This window comes from Felis catus, chromosome D3, assembly GCF_018350175.1.
Source record: "Felis catus isolate Fca126 chromosome D3, F.catus_Fca126_mat1.0, whole genome shotgun sequence".
Classification (NCBI taxonomy): domain Eukaryota; kingdom Metazoa; phylum Chordata; class Mammalia; order Carnivora; family Felidae; genus Felis; species Felis catus.
Window position 1 is genome coordinate 69,115,180 of NC_058379.1, and position 21,647 is coordinate 69,136,826.

General features: G+C 43.2%; 1 protein-coding gene and 1 non-coding gene across 11 annotated transcripts in view; both read right to left on the minus strand.

The window, feature by feature from the left end:
- DYM (dymeclin) overlaps positions 1 to 21,647 on the minus strand; it is a 352,035-nt gene that overhangs the window by 312,655 nt on the left and 17,733 nt on the right. For 8 of the 10 annotated variants that reach the window (XM_045042248.1, XM_045042254.1, XM_045042252.1 and 5 more), the window contains one exon: positions 10,760 to 10,951. In XM_045042248.1, coding sequence (XP_044898183.1) covers positions 10,760 to 10,899 — 140 coding nt within the window. In that variant the 5' untranslated portion in view covers positions 10,900 to 10,951. Of the gene's footprint in view, positions 1 to 10,759; positions 10,952 to 12,747; positions 12,850 to 21,647 lie in introns of those variants that run through there. The other 2 variants (XM_045042249.1, XM_045042250.1) reach the window with 2 other exon arrangements.
- LOC111557435 lies at positions 13,415 to 13,521 on the minus strand. The gene has a single exon (XR_002737472.1). It is a non-coding gene; the product is annotated as a U6 spliceosomal RNA (small nuclear RNA).

The window sequence follows — 21,647 nt, forward strand, 5'->3', positions numbered from 1 at the left end:
GACAGAGCCTTTCCTCTTTTTTAAACTGATTGATAGTTAATCCTTGAAAGAAGCAGAAAGTCAAACACTTTTACACGCTTTATGGTGTTTTATACTCCCCCCCCCCATACACACACACCAAAAAATCTAGAGGGCAGGTGTTACCGTTTCCATTTTACAGAAGCTTCAAAAGTCCCAGTGAGATTAAGCAGCTTGCCTAAATTCACAAAACTAGTCAGTAGTGGAGCTGAGACAGTGGAACCAGACAAAGTTGGTCTGGCTCCAAAATCTATGCTCCCCCTATCATGCTTCACTGCCTCCATTCCTTACAGGTCACTCAAAAAGTCAGTGCACCTTTTCGGTAAAATGATTCTCATTCTTAATAAGTAGACAAAAGCATGTGGACTCTTAAAATAAATAAATAGATAGATAGATAGATAAACAACCAACCAAACAAACAAACAAACAAACCAAAAACAGAAACAGAATCATAAACACAGAGAACAGGGGTACCTGGGTGATTCGGTCAGTTAAGCATCCACCCGAGTCTTGATTTCAGCTCAGGTCATAATATCACGGTTCATGAGTTCAAGCCCCAAGAGGGGCTCTGCACTAACAGCAAGGAGCCTGCTTGGAACTCTCTGTCTCCCTCTCTCTCTCTGCCCCTCCCCTGATCGTGCTTGCCTGCACTCTCTCTCTCAAAAATAAACATTTGAGGGGCGCCTGGGTGGCGCAGTCGGTTAAGCATCCGACTTCAGCCAGGTCACGATCTCACGGTCCGTGAGTTCGAGCCCCGTGTCGGGCTCTGGGCTGATGGCTCAGGGCCTGGAGCCTGTTTCCGATTCTGTGTCTCCCCCTCTCTCTGCCCCTCCCCCGTTCATGCTCTGTCTCTCTCTGTCCCAAAAATAAATAAACGTTAAAAAAAAATTTTTTTTTTAAAAATAAACATTTGAAAGGAAGGGGAGGGGAGGAGGGGGAAGGAAGGAAGGAAGGAAGGAAGGAAGGAAGGAAGGAAGGAAGGAAGGAAGGAAGGAAAGGGAAGGGAAGGGAAGGGAAGGGAAGGGAAGGGAAGGGAAGGGAAGGGAAGGGAAGGGAAAGGAAGGGAAGGGGAGGGAAGGAAGGAAAGAAACCCAGTGGTTGCTAGGAGAGGGAGGTGGAGGAATGGAGGAAATAAGTGGAGGGGATTGAGAGGTTTAAACTTCTAGTCATAAAATAAGTCATGGGATGAAAAGTACAACAGAGAACACAATCAATAGTGCTGTAATGATGTTGTATGGCAACTACACATTGTGGGGAGCACCGCACAATGCAGAAGAAGAATTGTTGAATCACTAGGTTGTCCACCTAAAACTAATAGAACCCTGCATGTCAACCGTAATTCAATAAAAATTAAAATTAGAAAATAAGTGCACAAGCTGTCACTATATGGCTGAGCATTGCTCTCAAATCTAGAACTGTAAGCTCATTAAGTATTTATGTTCGAATCAAGTATCAATTTAAAACAAAAGAACTTTTAAAATATATCATTCTTTTTTATTTTAAAAAAATGTTTTTCTTAATGTTTATTTACTTTTGAGAGAGAGACAGACAGACAGACAACAAGAGTGCGGAAGGATATAGAGGAGTAGACAAAGAATCTGAAGCAGGCTCCAGGCTCTGAGGTGTCCACACAAAGCCCGATGTGGGGCTCGAACTCACAAACCGTGAGATCATGACCTGAGCTGAAGTCAGACGCTTAACAGGCTGAGCCACCCAGGCGCCCCTAAAATACATCATTCTATGCTCTGTTCTGTTAGCTGGCTATGCCAGTTCCAGGAGGATGCGGTACTTTCCATTTCCTGCGTCGGCACAGACACTCAGACCTTCATCACGCGGTGGATCCATCACCGCCGCGCCTGGCATGTGGGTTTCCTGCCCTACTTTCTCTTCTTTCCTGCTCCTTCCAATCTTCCATTCACCCTCCCTAACAAGTGATCTCCCTAAAACAACACTTTAGCCAAACCCACTCAACAAGAACCTACAATGCTCATCCTCAGCTTTTCAACAGGTGTGGCCCAAAATAAGCACCCTTCTCCAGGCCACTAGACCCGGGCAGGCTTATGACTCTACCCTGCAACACCATGAATCATGTTGGGAGGCGTTTTTAGTGATCCGTAAAATCTGGTCCCCACCTATCACACTTGTGTCTCATGCCCTGCCAACACAAACTAGAAGAATTAATGCAAGTCCTTCAGTCATGCTTTACTCACAGCACAAGAACCGCTTTCATCCATACGTACATGGCTATTCATTGTGGCACTCGCTTGCAATGTAATAACAAAACATTGGAAGCAATCCAAATGGTTAATGTATTTGGCTATATTAATTTTGGTATATTCAGGGCATATGCTATGCCTGCATCAAAAAGAATGAGGAAGCTAATATAGAGAAGGCTCTCCAAAATACAATCCAAAACCCCAAGGTACAGAAGTGCATGTAACATACGTTATTGTCTAAAACAAGGGGGATGTATGTGCATGCATTTATAAATGCATGTGCTACGGTCTGAACGTTTGGATCCCCCTCCCATAATGCATATGTTGAAATTCCAACCCCAAAAGGTGATGGGATTAGCAGGTGGGCCTTTGGGGGAGGGGTGAGACCTTCAGGCATGGGATCAGTTCCCATTATCAGAAAGGCCCCCACAGAGCCTGCTCACCCCTTCTACCACATGAGGGCCAGAGAAGGTCCTGACTACGCACCAGGAAGAGGGCCCTCACCCAGTCATGCTGATGTCACAGCCGCAGACTCCCGGCCGCTAGAACCGTGAGCAGAAAACTCCGCTTGTTCATGAGCTCCCCGGTCCAGCGGGGGTTCTGTTACAGGGGCCTAAACGGACTAAGACAGCATGAGACGTCCTCTGAAAGCACATCTAAGAACACATGGCAACATCGGCTGCCTCTGGGGAAGGCAACGGGACACACGACAGGATGGAGGAAGGGAGACTTCCCGCTTTGTAACCTTTTGTGTCTTTTGAATTTGGGACCTCAAGAACGTATTACCTTTTCAGACAAAAATAAATGATAATTTTTAAAGTTCCAGCTACAGGGGCGCCCGGGTGGCACATTCCAACCCCTCCAAAACACTTTCCAGAGTCCTGTAATCCTGATTATCCTACACAGCATCCATATACCTTCTAACATTGCACCTACCTGAAACATACATAACTGATCATGTAACCGAATTATTTAAAAAACAAAACAAAACAAAGACACTGAAGAAGTAATGCAGTGGACCCTGAACAATGCAGGGGGGTTAGGAGCACCGACCCCTGCACCGTGAAAAATCCACATACAACTTTTTTTTCCAAAATTTATTTTGAGAAAGAGAGGGAGGGACAGGCAGAGAGAGAGAGAGAGAGACAGAGAGAGAGAGAAATCCGAGCAGGCTCCACACTGGTACAGAGCCAGACACGGGGTTCAATTTCACAACCATGAGATCACGACCTGAGCTGAAATCAAGAGTTGGACGCTTAACCAACTGAACCACCCAGGTGCCCCTGGCATGGGAACCACCACATATAACTTCTGACCCAAACTTAACCCCTAAGGGCCTACTATTGACCAGAAGCCTTACCAATAACACACAGTCTATTCACACGTATTTGTATGCTATATGTATTATATCCTATAGAAAGTCAGCTAGAGAAAAGACTATGCCATTAAAGAAAATCGTAAGAAAGAGAAAACAGATTTACAGTACAGGGCCACATTTATCAGAAAAAAATCCACATACACGTGGACCCGCAGAGTTCAAATCTGTGCTGTTCAAGGGTCAACCGTAATTTCTGCTGAAGGACACAGTGACAGTCACAAGGTGATGCAGAGTATCTAATAAAATGAAAAGTCTGATCCCGGCCTTTATGATAAAAATCTTTCAATCACATTAGGACAAAATCGAAACTGCTTTCTTTTTTACAAGACCCCTCAAATCTGCCAAGCCCCCGCCCCTCACCTCCAGTTCCACACGCCGGGCCTCCCCTCTGCCCCTCCCCTACTGGGGCCAGACCCTCCTATTCCCTAGGGCTCAGGAGGCCACTTAAGCATCTCTCCTTCTTCAGTTGCCTCCAGAAAGGGCTACTGGCTGAGGGCCACAGGGGTGGGAAGGAGACTTCCATGACATAGCCTTTGGTACCTTCTGGGATTTGAACCATGAGAATGAATTCCCTTTCAAAACATAAGTGCCACTTCTTCCCAGGAAATCTGTGACTCACCCTGTCCCGCTCTGCCTCAGACCCTGAGACGCTGCTGCTGTGTTCATGCTCCACTGCACTCATGTGTTGGTTTACAGACAGATTATAAGCTCTTCGAGGGCAAGAGACGTTATCTAGTTCCTCATTATATCCTGAGATGTAAATGGATAAATTTAGCTTACAGGGGCGCCTGGGTGGCTCAGTCGGTCAAGCTCAGACTTCAGCTCAGGTCACGATCTCGCGGTTGGTGGGTTCGAGCCCCGCGTCGGGCTCTGTGCTGACAGCTGGGAGCCTGGAGCCTGCTTCGGATTCTGTGTCTCCCCCTCTACCCCTCCCCCGCTCATGCTCTGTCTCTCTCTCTTACAAAAAACTAAAAAATAAACATTTACAAAATTAATAATAGCTTATAAATAACGAAAGGTCATCTGGTCCAGTCACAAGGACGACACATATTAATTACAAATGTGTTCCCATATACCATACCCTCACGGGGGGATACTCGGATGCCCACAAACCAAAAAATAATAAGCACGGTTTTGTTTCTTGTTTTTGCCGCTATTATTTAGTATTTAGAAATATATAAAATCGGCCATGCAAGCAATTTTAAATATTTTATTAAGAAAAAATAAACAGCATATTATTTAAACTCTACTCTTAAATTAATCTTGATTTTATTTCGGACTTTTGCTTCACAAGTAATTTTAATACAGTGAAAAGTTAAAAACTATTGAAGAATCTTAATAGGATTTTGCAACCATGCCTGGAAGCTCGAACAAAATCTGATTACTCTAGTGCCAAAAATAATTTATAGTAAGCAAGAATTAGATTAGTCCTAAAGGCCTTACAGTGTCTAAAAAAAAAAAAAGGCAGACATCAATTTTTGGCTGCAAAAAATGGGCTGCACTTGAAAACCGCACATATGGATCCAAGAAATTCCAGGAGTGAGCAATCTAAAAACCATCTAAATTCAGAGTCTTCTCTGCAGAGATTCACCGTAGTGCTGAATAATTCATACACTAGGTAATCCCATCTCTGACTCTGCCAATGAGGCGGCACCTGCTAGCTCAGGGCCTGCTCAATGTCAAGGCTCTACAGGTCACACATCAAACACCAGCACCGAGGGGCAGGGACAATACCAGCACAAAGGGGCAGAGAGGTACAATGCCACCAACGAAGCCTCCAGGACCATCCCACACACACACCTGCACGATGCCGCTTATTCACTTTACAAGTTTTCACACTTTCTAAGATTCCTATATGCTTTTCCGTATAAACTAGGGTGAATTAAGAAAACGGAATGACATCAAAGAGAATAAATACGTGAGGACAGCAAAGGATCTTCGAGAAAGAGCAGTAATTAACAAAACTATGAAGCCACAGTAATTCAAACCACGAAGCACCAGCAAAAATATGGCGACCTTTAGAGGGTACGAAATAGACAAAAAGAACTAACGAATTCTTCGCATCACTATTCCTTAAGAAGTTCATCCTTCCCCCAGTGCTCCGAGGTGCCAGTTCTGCATAAATCAAACACGTGTCCGCATACGCACCCTTCTTCTTCTTCGATTATTAGGATTTGCTCTTTGCTGTTTTAAGTTTTAGAATCAGCTCATCAAAATCTCTCCACCTTATCCCCCCAGCCCCCATAAAAAGCTGTTGTGATTTTTAACTGGAATCGCCTTCTCGGTAGGTCCATTTGGGAAGAACTGACATTTTTACGGTAGTCTTCTTCATCTCTAAACATGGTATCTCTCTCCATTTAGTTAAGTCTTTTTCAATGCCTTTCAGAAGACACTAAAAACTGCGCTGTACCGTAGCTTACCCAAGTGAAAAGAAAACGTGTGTGACAGCAAATGACGAAGTCTCTCTATGCCCTTTTTCCTCTAAGTCTTATTTCAACACGAGCAGTGGCACTCAGTGAGAAACTCCTCACGGAGTAAGGAAACAGATTCATTTTCTTTTTTTTTTTAATTCAAGTTAGATAACATACAGTGTAGTCTCGGCTTCAGGAGTAAAACCCAGTGATTCAACTCTTACAAAGGACACCCCGTGCTCATCCCAACAAGTGCCCGCCTTAATGCCCGTCACCCCTTTAACCCATCCTCCCACCCATCCACACCAACCCCCAGTTTGTTCTCTGTAGTTACGAGTCTCTTATGGTTTGCCTCCCTCTCTGTTTTTATCTTTTCTTTCCCTTCCGCTATGTCATCTGTTGTGTTTTTCAAATTCCACATATGAGTGAAATCACAGGATATCTGCCCTCCTCTGACTGACTTATTTCGCTCACATAATACGCTCTAGTTCCATCCACGTTGTTGTAAATGGCAAGATTTCATTCTTTTTGACTACCAAGGAGTGTTCCATTGTATAGATACACCACATCTTCTTTATCCACCCACCAGTTGATGGACATTTGGGCTCTTTCCATGCTTCGACTATTGTCAATAGTGCTGTTATAAATACTGGAGTGCATGTGCCCCTTCAAATCAGCACTCCTGTGTTCTTTGGACAAATATCTAGTAGTGCCACTGCTGGGTCGGAGGGTAGTTTTATTTTCAATTTTTTGAGGAACCGCCATACTGTTCTCCAGAGTGGCTGTACTAGTTTGCCTCCCACCAGCAGTGCAAAAGGGTTCCTCTTTCTCCTCATCCTCACCAACATCTGTTGTTTCCTGAGTCATTAATTTTAGCCATCCTGACAGGTGTGAGGTGGTATTCCATTGTGGTTTTGATCTGTATTTATTTCCCTGATGATGAGTGATGTTGAGCGTCTTTACATGTGTCTGTTAGCCATCCGGATGTCATCTTTGGAAAAGTGTCTATTCGTGTCTTCTGCCAATCTCTTCGCTACATTATTTGGTTTTTGGGTGTTGAGCTTGGTAATTTCTTTATCGATTTTGGATACTAACCCTCGACCCGATAGGTCATTTGCAAATATCTTCTCCCATTCTGTCGGTTGCCTGTTAGTTTTGTTGATTGTGAAGGAAAACGGTTTCGTACTCTGCTGATGCTATAATTGTCTTCAGTTTGACGTCTCCCACCAAGCCACAGCTTCTTTAACTTTCTAAGGATCTCAGAAGCAGTAATAAGTACCCACTTCCTATAACATGCAACTAATCCATGCTATCACATGAAACCGTAAACTAAGTGAAACTTCCAAGGCCCAATCCAACTGTATCCAGAAACTAGAAATTGAACATTATTGCCAAAATATATAAATAGTTCACAAAAAGGAAATAGCAATAATCCTTACTCTTTAAACACATAAAAATACACATACCCTTGATCATTAAAGAAAGGCAGATTGGGGGTGCCTGGGAGGCTCGGTCGATTAAGCGACCCTTGACCTCGGCTCAGGTCATGATCTCATGGTTTGTGAGATCAAACCAAGCGTCAGGCTCTGCTGACAGAGTGGAGACTGGTTGGGATTCTTGCTCTCCCTCTCTCTCTCTGCCCCTCTCCCACTCGTGCCCACACTCTCTCGCAAAATAAATAAATAAACTTAAAAAAAAAAAGGCAAATTAAAACCATAAGGACCACAACATACATCCACAGATTTTTTTCTTTTTAATTCACCATCCAAAGGCAGAGAGACAGGCCTCCCAAGCCTGGGGTTGAGGGAGAGGGGAAATACTTATTTGTCACCGTTATCCTATTTTCATACTGAAAATTGGTGAAGGAAAGGAATTAAGTGTTTACCCTTATTTAATCATAGAGTAAAAACTGCATATAACTTAAAAGATGAAGGAGAGTTCTTCTTTACAGAAAAATTCCAGTTAATAAATACAAAAGAAAGGATCAAATTAAAAATATCACCACTTTGTAATTTCTTATGAAACAGGTGATTCAGACCAAAGTCATCAATGGAGGCTAAAACACACTCAAACCTCAAATCAATCTTAGCACGATAACTGATACAAAACCACAGTTTCTGCATCCTGATGTAGCACAATATCAAGTATATGGAATCACTTACACAGTACCCTTACCAAAACTGTTTAAGTTGCATCAAGCCTTTAAATCTGACTTCCAGTTTACAAAACACACACACACACACACACACACACACACACACACACACACACAGTTACAAGATATGAGAAGAAATCAGGTAAATCCAGAAGGTGGAACATTCTACAGAAAAACACACCCAGTTTGTTGAAAAATTTAATAGCACAGGGGGAAAAAAATGTGGCAGGGGCTGGAGAGTGAATATGTCTATTATAAAGACATTTAAAGGGCATCTGGGTGGGTCAGTAGCTTAAGCATCTGACTCTTGGTTTCGCTCAGGTCATGATCTCACAGTTCATGAGATCCAGCTGTCAGCGCAGAGCCTGCTTGGGATTCCCTCTCTCCCCACCCTTGCCCCGCTCATGCTCTCTCTCCCCCTCTCTCTAAAAATAAATAAATAAAGACATTTAAGAAATGTAACTGGGGTGCTGGAGTGGCTCAATGGGTTGAGCATCTGACTCTTGATTTCGGCTCAGGTCATGATCTCGCAGTTTTTGTGAGTTCAAGCACAGAGGCTGCTTGGGATTCTCTGCCTCCCCCTCTCCCTGCCCCTCCCCCATTCAAGCTGTCTCTGTCTCTTAAAAGAAATAAACTTAAAAAAAAGTTTTTTTCTCTCTCTCAAAAGTAAACAAAAAAATTTTTTTTTAATTTTAATGGCTGCAGGGTATCTACAGAAAATATTTAATCAGTTTTCTATCTGTGGATGTTGTTTTTAGGCTTCTGTCATAACAAATAACGCTGCATACATCATTTCCCCTGTGTACAAATACATCTGTAGTATAAATTCTGCAAAGTAGCATTGCTGGGTCAGAGTGTTCGTGTTTATAATTTTGACAGATCTTGCCAAACTGTTCCATGGAACTTGTGTCCATTTATACTCCTACAAGCAGGGCAAGAAGGTCTGTTTCCCCACCCTTTTGTCAATTTAATGCAATTTGAGACTCTTTGACCTGTGCCAATTTGACAGATGAAAACCAAGAGCTCCTTTTTAACTTTATTACAAAAACTGATAGGCATATAATAACGTAGAGTGACTAGAATACTGAATACCCACATAGTCCATACCTACACAGGTTTAGTGTGACAGGCAGAACAGCAGCCCCCTAAAGGTGTTCTAGTCCCTGGGATCTGTGAATGTTATGTCACAGCATATGTCAATACCTCACTCCTTTTTATTTCTCAGTGATAGTCCGTTGCATGAATGTGCCATATTTGGCTTATCCATTCATAATTAATGCCATTCTGACTGTTTCCGTATTTGCTTCACCCACTTTTTTCAAAGTATTTTCAAGTAAAGGACATTTTCTTCTCCAACCATAATACCATGATCAGACCCAACAAAATTAACAATAAATCCTCCTACCGAGTCCATATTGACATTTCTACAGTTGGCTTTATAATGTCTGTTAGAATTAGGAACTAAATAAGTTGCATTCGTTGCTTCTGGTAGTTACATTTCTTTCCTTCTTTTTAATTTTTTTTTTAAATGTTTATTTTTGAGAGAGAGGGACATAGAGTGCGTGCTCACGCACAAGCGGGGGAGGGACAGAGAGAAAGGGACACACAGAATCTGAAGCCGGCTCCGGGCTCCGAGCTGTCAGCACAGAGCACCACGAGGGGCTCGAACCCACAAACCGTGAGATCATGACCTGAGCTGAAGTCGATGCTTAACCAACTGAGCCACCCAGATGCCCCCCTCAAACCACTTTCTTTAAAAAAAACTTCTTTTAATGTTTATTTATTTTGAGAGAGAAAGAGAGACAGACAGACACAAGAGAGTGAGCAGGGGAGGGGCAGAGAGAGGTTTGTTGGGGTTTTTTTTTTTTTTTTTCATTTTTTTCATTGTTTTTTTCAAGTTTATTTTCTGTAGCCATTTGAGTGAATAAGACAGTTGCATATAAGCACACGTTTACAAAATACATTTTACTTAACTGTAGGGAAAAAAAAAGCAAGGGATAGGAGCAAAAAAAGAAAAAGCAAGGCATGTACAGGATGCTGGCACTTGTGTTTAAACAATGTTGTAGAACTCCATGAGACATATATGCTTAAATAACCTTGTATTATTCTAGAAGATTCAAAAGAAACTGCCATGAGGAATCACCTCCAGGGAAGGGAGGTGGCTGGGTGGAAGAAAGGAAAGAGAAAAACTTATTTCCAACTTTCCATACCTTTTGGATTTTCTTTTTTTTTTTACTTTTATTTTTTTTTCAACGTTTATTTATTTTTGGGACAGAGAGAGACAGAGCATGAACGGGGGAGGAGCAGAGAGAGAGGGAGACACAGAATCGGAAACAGGCTCCAGGCTCCGAGCCATCCGCCCAGAGCCCGACGCGGGGCTCGAACCCACGGGCCGCGAGATCGTGACCTGGCCGAAGCCGGACGCCCAACCGACTGCGCCACCCAGGCGCCCCACCTTTTGGATTTTCTACGGGTACATGTATGACAGAGGATGGACAGACAGAACGTTAAAAGCTTTCTTTTTTGAATCGGCATACCACACAAGTTTACATGAATTTTCGATCTCCGAGTAACCTCTTACCTGCTGGTCGGTGCAGGGAAAGAAAACGAGAGGAGCTGATTCCAGAACGGGTCATTCTCAGAGACGGATTCCGTGCCCGATAACTTTTTTAAGTACTCGTTTTTAGGAAGATCACCGATTCTGCTGCTGTTCGATCCCATCTTCCAATCTGGTCGATAACTTGTCCTTAAGCCTTCATTTCCGCAAGACAATCTACAAAGGATGAAAAGAAATTTCAAACTTGCTCAGCATTAATCATACTTTTCCCATCCTTGACCTAAATGAAAAAAAAAAAAAAAAAAAAAAACCCAACCCGGAAAATTACTTAAGGGAATCACACTTCTCTTTATTTTTAAATATATTAGACACCAGATACAAAGTCACAAAGGAGAGAAAGGGGCTAAAATTAAAATCTGTCTTAGCTAACACACACACAAAAGTCCAACTCCATGCTTTAGATCTTCAAATGAGCATAGCTCTGCCTAGGAAACGTCTCAAAGCAAATCCCTAACAATGATAACTTCTTACCAATTGTCTGAAAATGAAGCTACTTTTATTTTTTAATGTTCATTTGTATCTGAGAGGGAGAGAGAGAGAGAGAGAGCACAAGGGAGGCGCAGAGAGAGAGGGAGACACAGAATCCGAAGCAAGCTCCAGGTTCTCAGCTGTCAGCACAGAGCCCGATGCAGGGCTCGAACCCGTGAGCCATGAAATCACGACCCCAACTGAAGTCGGACGTTTAAGTGACTGAGTCACCCAGACGCCGCCGAAAATGAAGGCCTTTTACAACAAATGATGGTGATAAAGAGATAGTGCACATCTTGAACGTGCTCAGAAGGGGGGGCAAGTAACTGAAGGGACGGCTCAGGGGAGAAGGAACCTGAACTGAGTTATGTGCTGAAAGAGAACGGGCTCCCCGTTCCAAATCTGACACTTAGTGTCCCTCTCGTTGTGCTGTCATGCACATCAGCATTAGCTGGCAGGCTTCTCCCCCTAAACCATGAGGCACTTGGTTTCTCTGACAATAAGAACTGATTCACCTTCCTCTCCCCAGTGTCTAGACTAGCATGTAACAGGTATGCCCTGAGCAGTACGCTGAAGGAAAGCTTAGGCGAATAAATGATCAGCATCTGCAACATCTGTTGTGCTTGAGGTTTTCTTGTTTGTTTTTCTTTTTGTTCTTTTGACAGTGCAAACCATTTATTCTGGCTTCTTCTGGTGGTCCTCAGGGTCATCAGGGCACACCGAGCCCCACACAGCACCGCGGCAGGCCTGGGACACAGCAAGGCACAGAGGCGAGTCCAGCATCAGGTGACACTGACGGCCAGGGACGTCTGAGCACCAGGAGGCGGCCAGGCACTGGCCAGGGGCGTGGGGACCCCCGAGGGACAAGCAGTTCCAGTGTGTACTGAGGGGGAACAAACTGACCCCAACGTGGGCCTTACGGCAGTTCCTCGGGACATTCACAGCACAGGGGTGAAAACGCCCCTCAGCGCATCCGTGAGCAGCAGGCCAGCCTCACGGCCCCACGGCAGCCCCCCATTCCTCATGCGCCCGTCAAAGGGGCTCCCCCAGGGCAAGTGTCCACCAACCACACTAGGGTCCAGCCCCCTTGTTCCGGGAAAGGCCAGAAGCTGGTAATGGCCTCAGGGCCCAGCTGTTGCCGAGGCTACCCCAGGCCCTGAGGGGATGTGCAGACAGGGTGGGTGCAGATGGGGCCAGGGAGGGGACTTCTGCAGGAAAGGGCTCTTCTCTTCCCAAAGCCCCGGCCCCTCCAGCCAGGTGTGGACAAGTGAGGGTGGTGCTGTAGGGCCCAGCTGTGCCCCAGGCAGCCCAGGGAGACCACAGTGAAGGCAGAAGGTTTAGATAAAGCATGAATTGCTGTCTTCATCAAACCACACTTGACATAGTTCTAGATCATGCTCTATCTCAATTTGTTCAGGAAAGCCTCTCACTGACAATATAAAATGGTGGTAAGATGAATAATAATTACACTATGCTAAAATTACCATCGCAATGAAAGGAAACCATGTCCAAAGGGAAAACTCCGGTTGGATGAGAACCTCCATTGGTAGCGACTTACTTTCTTACGTCTGTCCCTCCTTACTCCACAGAGACACTGAAGCCAACATCAGAATTTGGAAGCATGCCTTCCACATTCTCTTTGGAACTTTGTGACTGGACTAAGCTAAATTACCTAAATGGATGAGGCTCTCCCAGTGCACACGGACAGCTGGTCTTCTGAACAGGAGGGAGAAATACTAATCTGGCTTCCTGTCACCTGGCCCTGAATTCAACACCACCTAGCATTTTCTTCTTCCCTACCCAGAGGACAGGGACCCCAAAACCAGCTGGCTCCAACTAAGCCTCCATATCACCAGCTAATCGTACGTCTAGATTGTGGTTTAATTTTTTATTTTTATTTTTAAAAAATCCGGAAGCTTCGGGGCGCCTGGGTGGCGCAGTCAGTTAAGCGTCCGACTTCAGCCAGGTCACAATCTCGTGGTCCGGGAGTTGGAGCCCCGCGTCGGGCTCTGGGCTGATGATAGCTCAGAGCCTGGAGCCTGTTTCTGATTCTGTGTCTCCCTCTCTCTCTGCCCCTCCCCCGTTCATGCTCTGTCTCTCTCTGTCCCAAAAATAAATAAACGTTGAAAAAAAAATAAAATAAAAAAAAAAAAAAAATCCGGAAGCTTCACGAATCTACATGTCACCCTTGCACAAGGGCCACACTAATCTTCTCCATATCGTTCCAATTTTAGTATGTGCGCTGCCCAAGCCAGCACTGTGGTTTAATATCTTAAATGAGGAATTAGTAAGCCCAATTAGAAAATGCTATAAAAATATTCTGAAATATATAAATGCCTTACTTGTCACACCCAATTCCAAAGCTATTTTACACATTTTAAGTCATTTAAAATGAAATGTTTTAATATAATCTTACAATGGGGTACATTACACTAATGAAAATGAATTAACTAGAGCTACAATTACCAACACGGACAAAATACACACTAAAGAAAATGCTACAGAATAACAGACATGGTGTGATTTCATTTATATGATTTTAAAACATGCGAACAATATCATGGATATGTTCAAACCTACTACAAACTATTAAAATATACATGGGAAAAATACACAGCAAATTCAGAAGAAGGCTTTTACAGAATGTTATGAGGAGAGGAACAGAGGAGCTTTAGTGGTATCAATAAACACTTTCTCAAACAGAAAAGGGGAAAGGAACAGAGGGAAAGGGATGGGGGCGCCTAGTTGGCTCAGTCAGTTAAGCGTCCGACTTTGGCTCAGGTCATGATCTCACGGTTCGTGGGTTCGAGCCCTGCATCAGGCTCCGTACTGACAGCTCAGAGCCTGGACCCTGCTTCAGATTCTCTCTCTCTCTCTCTCTCTCTCTCTCTCTCTCTCTCTCTCTCTCTGCCCCTCCCCCGCTCACGTTCTGTCTCTCCAAAACAAATAAACGTTAAAAAAATAATAAAAAAATAAAATTATAGAAAGGGGATGAAGCACATGTGCCAAATATTTAGACTTGCTGAAAATGGACAGTATGTACAGGGGTCTGGCCTATTACCCTCTGTTCCTGCCATAAATATTGAGTGAGAGTTGTTTTAAAAGAATGGTTTCTCAATCACTCAGCAGCAATACTGGAAGGTAAATGATAGGGAAGCAATGTCTCTAAAATATTAATAAAAAATAATTTTAGGGGTGCCTGGGTGGATCAGTTGGTTAAGCATCCGACCTGGCTCAGGTCATGATCTCACGATTTGTGAGTTCAAGTCCCACATGAAACTTGCCGTAGTCAGCACAGAGCTGGCTTCAGATCCTCTGTCCTCTCTCTCTGCCCCTCCCTTGCTCACGGTCTCTCAAAAATAAATAAAAACATTTAAGAAAATAATAATAACAATTTTAACTATAATTCTTCGGCTAGCCACACTACCAGTTAAGTATAAAGGTAGAATAAAGGCATTTTTAGACTTGCCGCAACTCAAAAAAGCCTCCCATGGCCCCATCTTCTGGAAGGTACTGGAAGATGTACCCTTTCAAGGTGAGTGAATAAACCAAGAAAAATGAAGACAAGGAATTCAAGAAACAAAGGCTGCAACACAAGACAGGAGTAAGACACGCCCAGGAGAAGACATGTGCGGCAGGCTGGGACACGAGTCGAGACGGCCCCATGACCTCCGGGGGGAAGCAAGCCAGAGAGCGACAGGTCACCTGACATGTCTGACCTTATTCTGTGGCGCGTTACCAATATTGTAGGAGCATCTGGTAGGAACGAAGGACAGCTACACAGAAAACAAATGATTTTTTAATTACGCACTGTGGAAAAAACAAAAATTGTTTAGGGGTCATGTAATCATAGTACATGACTCAATTCTACAGTTATCGATATCTATATAATCATCACAATAGAAAAAGTAGACATTTAACCAAAAATTGCGAGGGAACTATATTGGGAAGATGCTTAAAAAAGAATCAGTAGTGGTGGTTTAAGAGTGTGAAATTCTCATCTTCCATAATAGGCAGGAAGTCAGCAGAAAATACCTAATTACTAAATCGGCAAATAACAGTGAAAGTATATTAGTTATAAATCAGGAAATAAATAACCAGAAACAACAGCTAAGAGACTGGAGTGCAGCCCTCTCTGGAGTGGAGAGGGTGGTCATGCAGTCTTTTTGTTTTGTGTCCATCAGATTATCTGAGTTTTTTTAACTATGTCTATGTATTACTTTGATTTTAAAAATTAAATATGTTTAAGCTCCTTCACCTACTCATAGTTAAATTTTTAACACATATGGGAAACACAAAGTTACCATCGTAACGAAATTCGTAGTGACCAAAACTGTAAATTATTCTTTACGGAGGCAAACAATTAGCAAACTTTAAGAAATCTATTTGTCTGATATAGGTTAATGTCATTATATTATTAAAGTTATCTCCCAAAATCTAAATTTCAGATTTCCACCATTACGTGTTTACTGACAAGCAGTAGTCACAGCTTGGTCAGAAAAGAGGAACTGAATTCAAACCCACAGTAGGGATAAACACATAGATCAATGAAACAAAACAGAAAATCCAGAAAGGGACTCACTAGAATACAACCAGCTGATTTTTGTCAACAATGCAAAAGCAATTCAATAGAGCAAAGACCGTTCTTTGAACAAATGGTGCTGGAATCCAGAGGCCACTAACAAAAAACCCTTGCATCTTAAAAGTTAACTCAAAATAGGGGCACCTGGCTGGCTCAGTCAGTAGAGCCTCTGACTCTTGATCTCAGCGTCATGAGTTCAAGCCCCACAACGGACACAGAGCTCATTTAAATAAATAAATAAATAAATAAATAAATAAATAAATAAATAAATAACTCAAAATAAATCACAGACCTAAACATAAAACAAAAGTCTATAAAACCCTTTTTAGGAGAGAACAAGGGAGAAAATCTTTGTGACCTGGGGTTAGGAGGGGCTTATTAGACATAACACAAAAGCACAGCCCATAAAAAAAAAAAAAAGGTGACAAATTAAGCTTCACAAAAATTAAAAACTTTTGGTCAGTGCAAGACCCTGTTAAGAGAATGAAAAAAAAAAAAAAGCCACAGACTTAGAGAAAATATTTGTAAGTCACAGAGCCACCAAAGGACTTGTACCCAGAACACAGAAGGAACTCTCTGAACTCAACAATGAGAAAACAGTCCAATCAGAAAATATGCAGAAGATTTTAACACATCACCAAAGAAGATACGCAAATGACAAACACATGAAAAGATATTCCATCATTATTAGCCAGTAAGGAACTACAAATTAAGAGCACAATGATATACTGCTAGTACACATCTACTGGAATCGCTAAGATAAAAAACAAACAAACAACACTGAGAGTACCAAAGCTGCCAAGGATGCAGAGCAAGTGGCACTCTCATACAGTGCCGGTCGGAACGTAACATGGAACAGCAACTCTGGCCAACGGTTACGCGGTTTCTTATCAAGTTAAACACAGACTACCATTTGACCCGGCAGTTGCATTCCTGGACTACGTATGATCCCAGAGAAATGAAAACTTAGGTTCACACAAAAAAACTACCCAAATGTTCTTTCAACACGTGAATGAATAAGCGAACTGAGGTCCCTCTGTATAATGGAATAAAAAGAAGGAACCCTTTGATATATCCAATAACTTGCACAGGTCTCCAGGGCATTGTGATAAGGGAGCAAAGCCCATCCCCAAAAGTTACAGACTCAAAATAAGAAGAGCCACACTGTGTTTAGTGATTCTAGTTTATATAAAAGTGAATGAACAATGGGGATGATAAAAGGAACAGAAGAAAGGAATGAGGATGATGCACTTTGTTATCGCAAGGTACTTGCGCTACCTGTGAAATGGTAGGGTGTGGTCTGAAAGTGCACTCGGGTTAGCTGTGTGTATTGCAAACACAAGGGCAACCACTAAACAAAAGTTTTAAAAAGCGCAATGGACATGCTAAGAAAGGAGAGAGAAAGGATTCACCTAAGTACTCCATCAGCACCACAAAAGGCAGAGAAAGAGAAGACCAAAAAAGGAACAAAAATAAGGGCAGTGAATAGAAAAGAGGAACAAACACTGGTAGACATTAATCCAACTTTATCAATAATCACCCTGAACATCAATGGCCTAAATCTGCCAATTAAAAGAGATCGTCAAAGTGGATCAAAAAATAAGACCCAACCAAATGTGTCTACAAGAAACACTTTATATTTTGTTTAATATTTTGTTGTTGTTGTTGTTTTAGGGGGGAGAGAAGGTGTGCATGCACATGAACGGGGGAGGGGCAGAGAGAAGGGGGGACAGAGGACCCAAAGCAGACTCTGTGCTGAGCCACCAGGCACCCCAAGAAACCCACTTTAAATATACGAGACACATACAGATTAAAAGTAAAGAGATGGAGAGATATGTATCACTTAACACTAATCAAAAGAAAGCAGGAGAAGCTATATTAATCTTAGACACAGTCGACTTCAGAGCAAGGAAACTTATCACAGATTAAAAAAAAAAAACAAGAGAGCATTACATAATGATAAAGGAGTCAACTGTCCAAGAAGACCTAATCTTAACGTGGACCGCCTAGCACAACAGTGTCAGAATACAGGAGGCAAAAACTACCAGAACTGCAAGGAGAGGTAAACCACGATTATGAAGGAAGACCTGAGCACACCTCTCTTGGAAATGCTCAGACCCAGCGGGGAATAAAATCAGTGAGGACCTGACGGATCTATACACCACCATCAATCAACCGGATCTGACATCTACGGCCTACTTCATCCAACAACAGCGGAATACACATTGCCCTCCAGTTCACACTGAATAGTCACCAAACAGACCACATTCTGGGCCTTAAAACATCCCAACAAATTTAAAAGAAGCGCTTTTGAGCGCTCAAAACCAAGAAGCTTGGGAATAAAGAAACGACTGAGATGACCACATGCGGCAATATTGTGACAAACGCAGAATACACGACATTCATTGTAAAGAACCATCACCCTGTGCATGGGGTTGGGGGCTTCTCTCAACTGGAGGAGACTGAAGGGATATTGTAACAACCAAATGTCTACATGAATCTTCAACGAACCCAGATTTGTAAAGAGAAAAAACCATTATAAAAGACAATCGTGAGACCCAACTGGATATGGACTGAATAGAAGATATCATATGGACGTAAGTGAGATAATGATAGTGTAAGTAGAAAAATGACCTAATTCTTAGATGTGTGCTTGAACATTTAGTGGTAAAGAGCAATCTTATCTGCAACTTAACTTTCAAACGGTTTCAGAACAAAATACAGACAAAGCAAACATGGCAAGCTATTAACAATTATTAAATCCGGACGGAAGGAACAGGCGTTAATGTGTTGTACTGTTCTCTCTACTTTTCTGTATGCTTGTAATTTGTTATTGAAAGAATTTTGGCAAACAAAAAGGTTACGCACCGTGACTCTATTTATGTAACACTCAAGATGACAAAACTAGTGGCGAAGCACAGATCGGTGGCCTGCCAGGGCGTGGAGGGGGCAGAAGGTGACCATAAAAGGGCCGCCTGAGGAAGTTCATTTGTGGGAATGGAAAAATTCTGTATCTTGACTGCGGTGGTGGTGGCGATGGCCGCATGAATCTACACATGTGATAAAATTTCACAGAGCTACACACACACAAGGGAAAAAGAACGTAAAGCCTGAAGAACCCAAGTGCGGTCCACCGTCTATTATTTTGGGTCAATATGAACTTCCTGGAATGGATAATGCACAATCCTTATATTAACACTGAGGAAAGCTGAGGGAAAGGTACTTGGGATTTCTCCACATTATTTTCGCAACTTATGAGTCTATAATCATTACAAAATAAAGGGTTTTTTTTTTAATTGGGAAAAAAAAAAAAAAGCCAAACCCTTTCAAAGTCTAATCCACGTGCCCAAGAAAGGTGCCAGCAAGTCTTACAGGTACTTTCTATCACAACCACTAGGTTTATTTTTCCATATTACGTTACTTCATCACCTATAACATCACATGATGAGATATTAAGAGCTCACAATTATTTTACTTGGTGGCTTGGAACACTCTTTTATTACACAGACTACTTTCTCCAGATAAATTATTTCAAGTCTTACTCAAAACCAAACTTTTTCAATAAAAGCAAAAGAAGTCATGCATTTGGGTCCATCAGGGAGTTCCTGTTAACTGTATAATTCTGAGGAATACACAGCAGATTTCATCCTCAACTACTTACTTCTTTTTTATCAAAGCTTTCCAATTCTTTTTTTTTTTAATTTTTTTTTCAACGTTTTTATTTACTTTTGGGACAGAGAGAGACAGAGCATGAACGGGGGAGGGGCAGAGAGAGAGGGAGACACAGAGTCAGAAGCAGGCTCCAGGCTCTGAGCCGTCAGCCCAGAGCCCGACGCGGGGCTCGAACTCACGGACCGCGAGATCGTGACCTGGCTGAAGTCGGACGCTTAACCGACTGCGCCACCCAGGCGCCCCATAAAGTGGCATTTTTAAATATTTCATTGAGACATATTCAGGAGTCTCAGGTATGATTAATTATTAGAGTATTATAATTCTGTTATTAGAATTGGAAAGCTTTGGGGCGCCTGGGTGGCGCAGTCGGTTAAGCGTCCGACTTCAGCCAGGTCACGATCTCGCAGTCCGTGAGTTCGAGCCCCGCGTCGGGCTCTGGGCTGACGGCTCAGAGCCTGGAGCCTGCTTCCGACTCTGTGTCTCCCTCTCTCTCTGCCCCTCCCCCGTTCATGCTCTGTCTCTCTCTGTCCCAAAAATAAATACACGTTGAAAAAAAAAAAAATTAAAAAAAAAAAAATGCCACTTTGGCATTTTGATGATTTTGAGCCACAGGCATTTGAAAACTAACAAATGCAGGACGAAGCTGTCTATCTGCCTCAAGACCGTTCCTCCAAAAGAACTTCATTATTATAAATCCCTCCCCTGAGAATTTCGCCAACCAGGTAATTCATCACAGGGAAGACCAGAAGTGGACACCACACCAGACACACCATCCCAAACTAACGCACCTCTCGTCTGTTCTTCTAAGGGCTCATTCCTCTTTCCTAGAAACCATTTACGAGCCCCTAAGAGACCCACACCTCCCCTCCCCTGTCCCCCCTAAGACGGTATTTGAGTCTGAAATCTACGCCACCTCAGAGAAGTGCTCATTTTTCCCTCGGTATCTCCCATGTATACATGAGGTACACACGTTAATAAATTTCTACTTGCTTTCTCCTGCTAACCTGTCTTCCGTGACAAGGGTCTATGAACTCAGATGGGTGGAGGGGGGACTTCTTTTCCTCCCGTGTACCCCTTAGCTGCCCTCTTCAGAGACTGCCAGCCTGCACCCCGCTCACCTCTGCACCTGTTCTCCACAGCACGGCCACCACCGTCTCATCAAACTTTCTGATCCCTGCCAACTGCTGAGACAGAAAAGTCTTTCAGTATGATTTTAGTTTGCGTTTCTTTTGCTGTGAAAGAGGCCATTGCCTGTTCTTCTCCTTTGCCTATTTTTTATTGGTTTATAGCAAATAAATTTTATTTTCAAAGCTGCGAGGATAGGCCACAAAGTATTAAAGTCAGTTCAATCCAGGACCACTATGAAACCCTTCTAAAACAACAATATGAATCAAGCCTATAAGCTTCTCAGGAGAGACTGAACAGAATATTCAAAAAAAAAAAAAAAAAAAACAAAAAAGCTTAATTGTCAGTAATGCCACGGCCATACTCAGAATGTCACAGGAGACCAGAAGTTGTGAGGCATCCCCGGAAACTGGAAAACAGCCGGAGATGGACTGAGAAGGGGAGCGGCATCCCACGGCAGGCAGAAGAGCCGCTGATCAAGGGCAGCAAGAGTATAAACAGCAACTCCAGTCCGGAAGCAGAAGGCCAGAAAAATGCCGGAGCCCAGGGACAACTGACCGGGATGACTCGGGACACCCAGCCTGTCACCTTTGCCCTCACTCCCCCAGGGAGCAACAGAAAGTACTATCTGCCGAGAACAGTGAAGGCGGCGCCCAAGGCCAGGCCTCAGGCAGCTGGAAGGCCCAGGAGGGACAAGGGCAGCCAAGCAAGACAACTAGCCACTGGAGATTCTTGCCAGAAAGTTCCACCTGCTCCCAACCCTCACAGAAAGCAAAGTAGAAAACTGAGGCCCAATGGTCTCTCCTCTGCCACGATTCATGCCAGGAATTCCAAACACAAACACATACACACACACCACCTGAACTGAACACAATTTATTTGGAACTTTATCAGTGAGACCCTTATCAGTGAAACCCAGAATAAAACGGAACTTGAAAAACCCACTATCCAATCACCTCAGCTCCTAAGGGCCCTGTTGCTTTTCCCTCTGGCTGGGCACCAGGA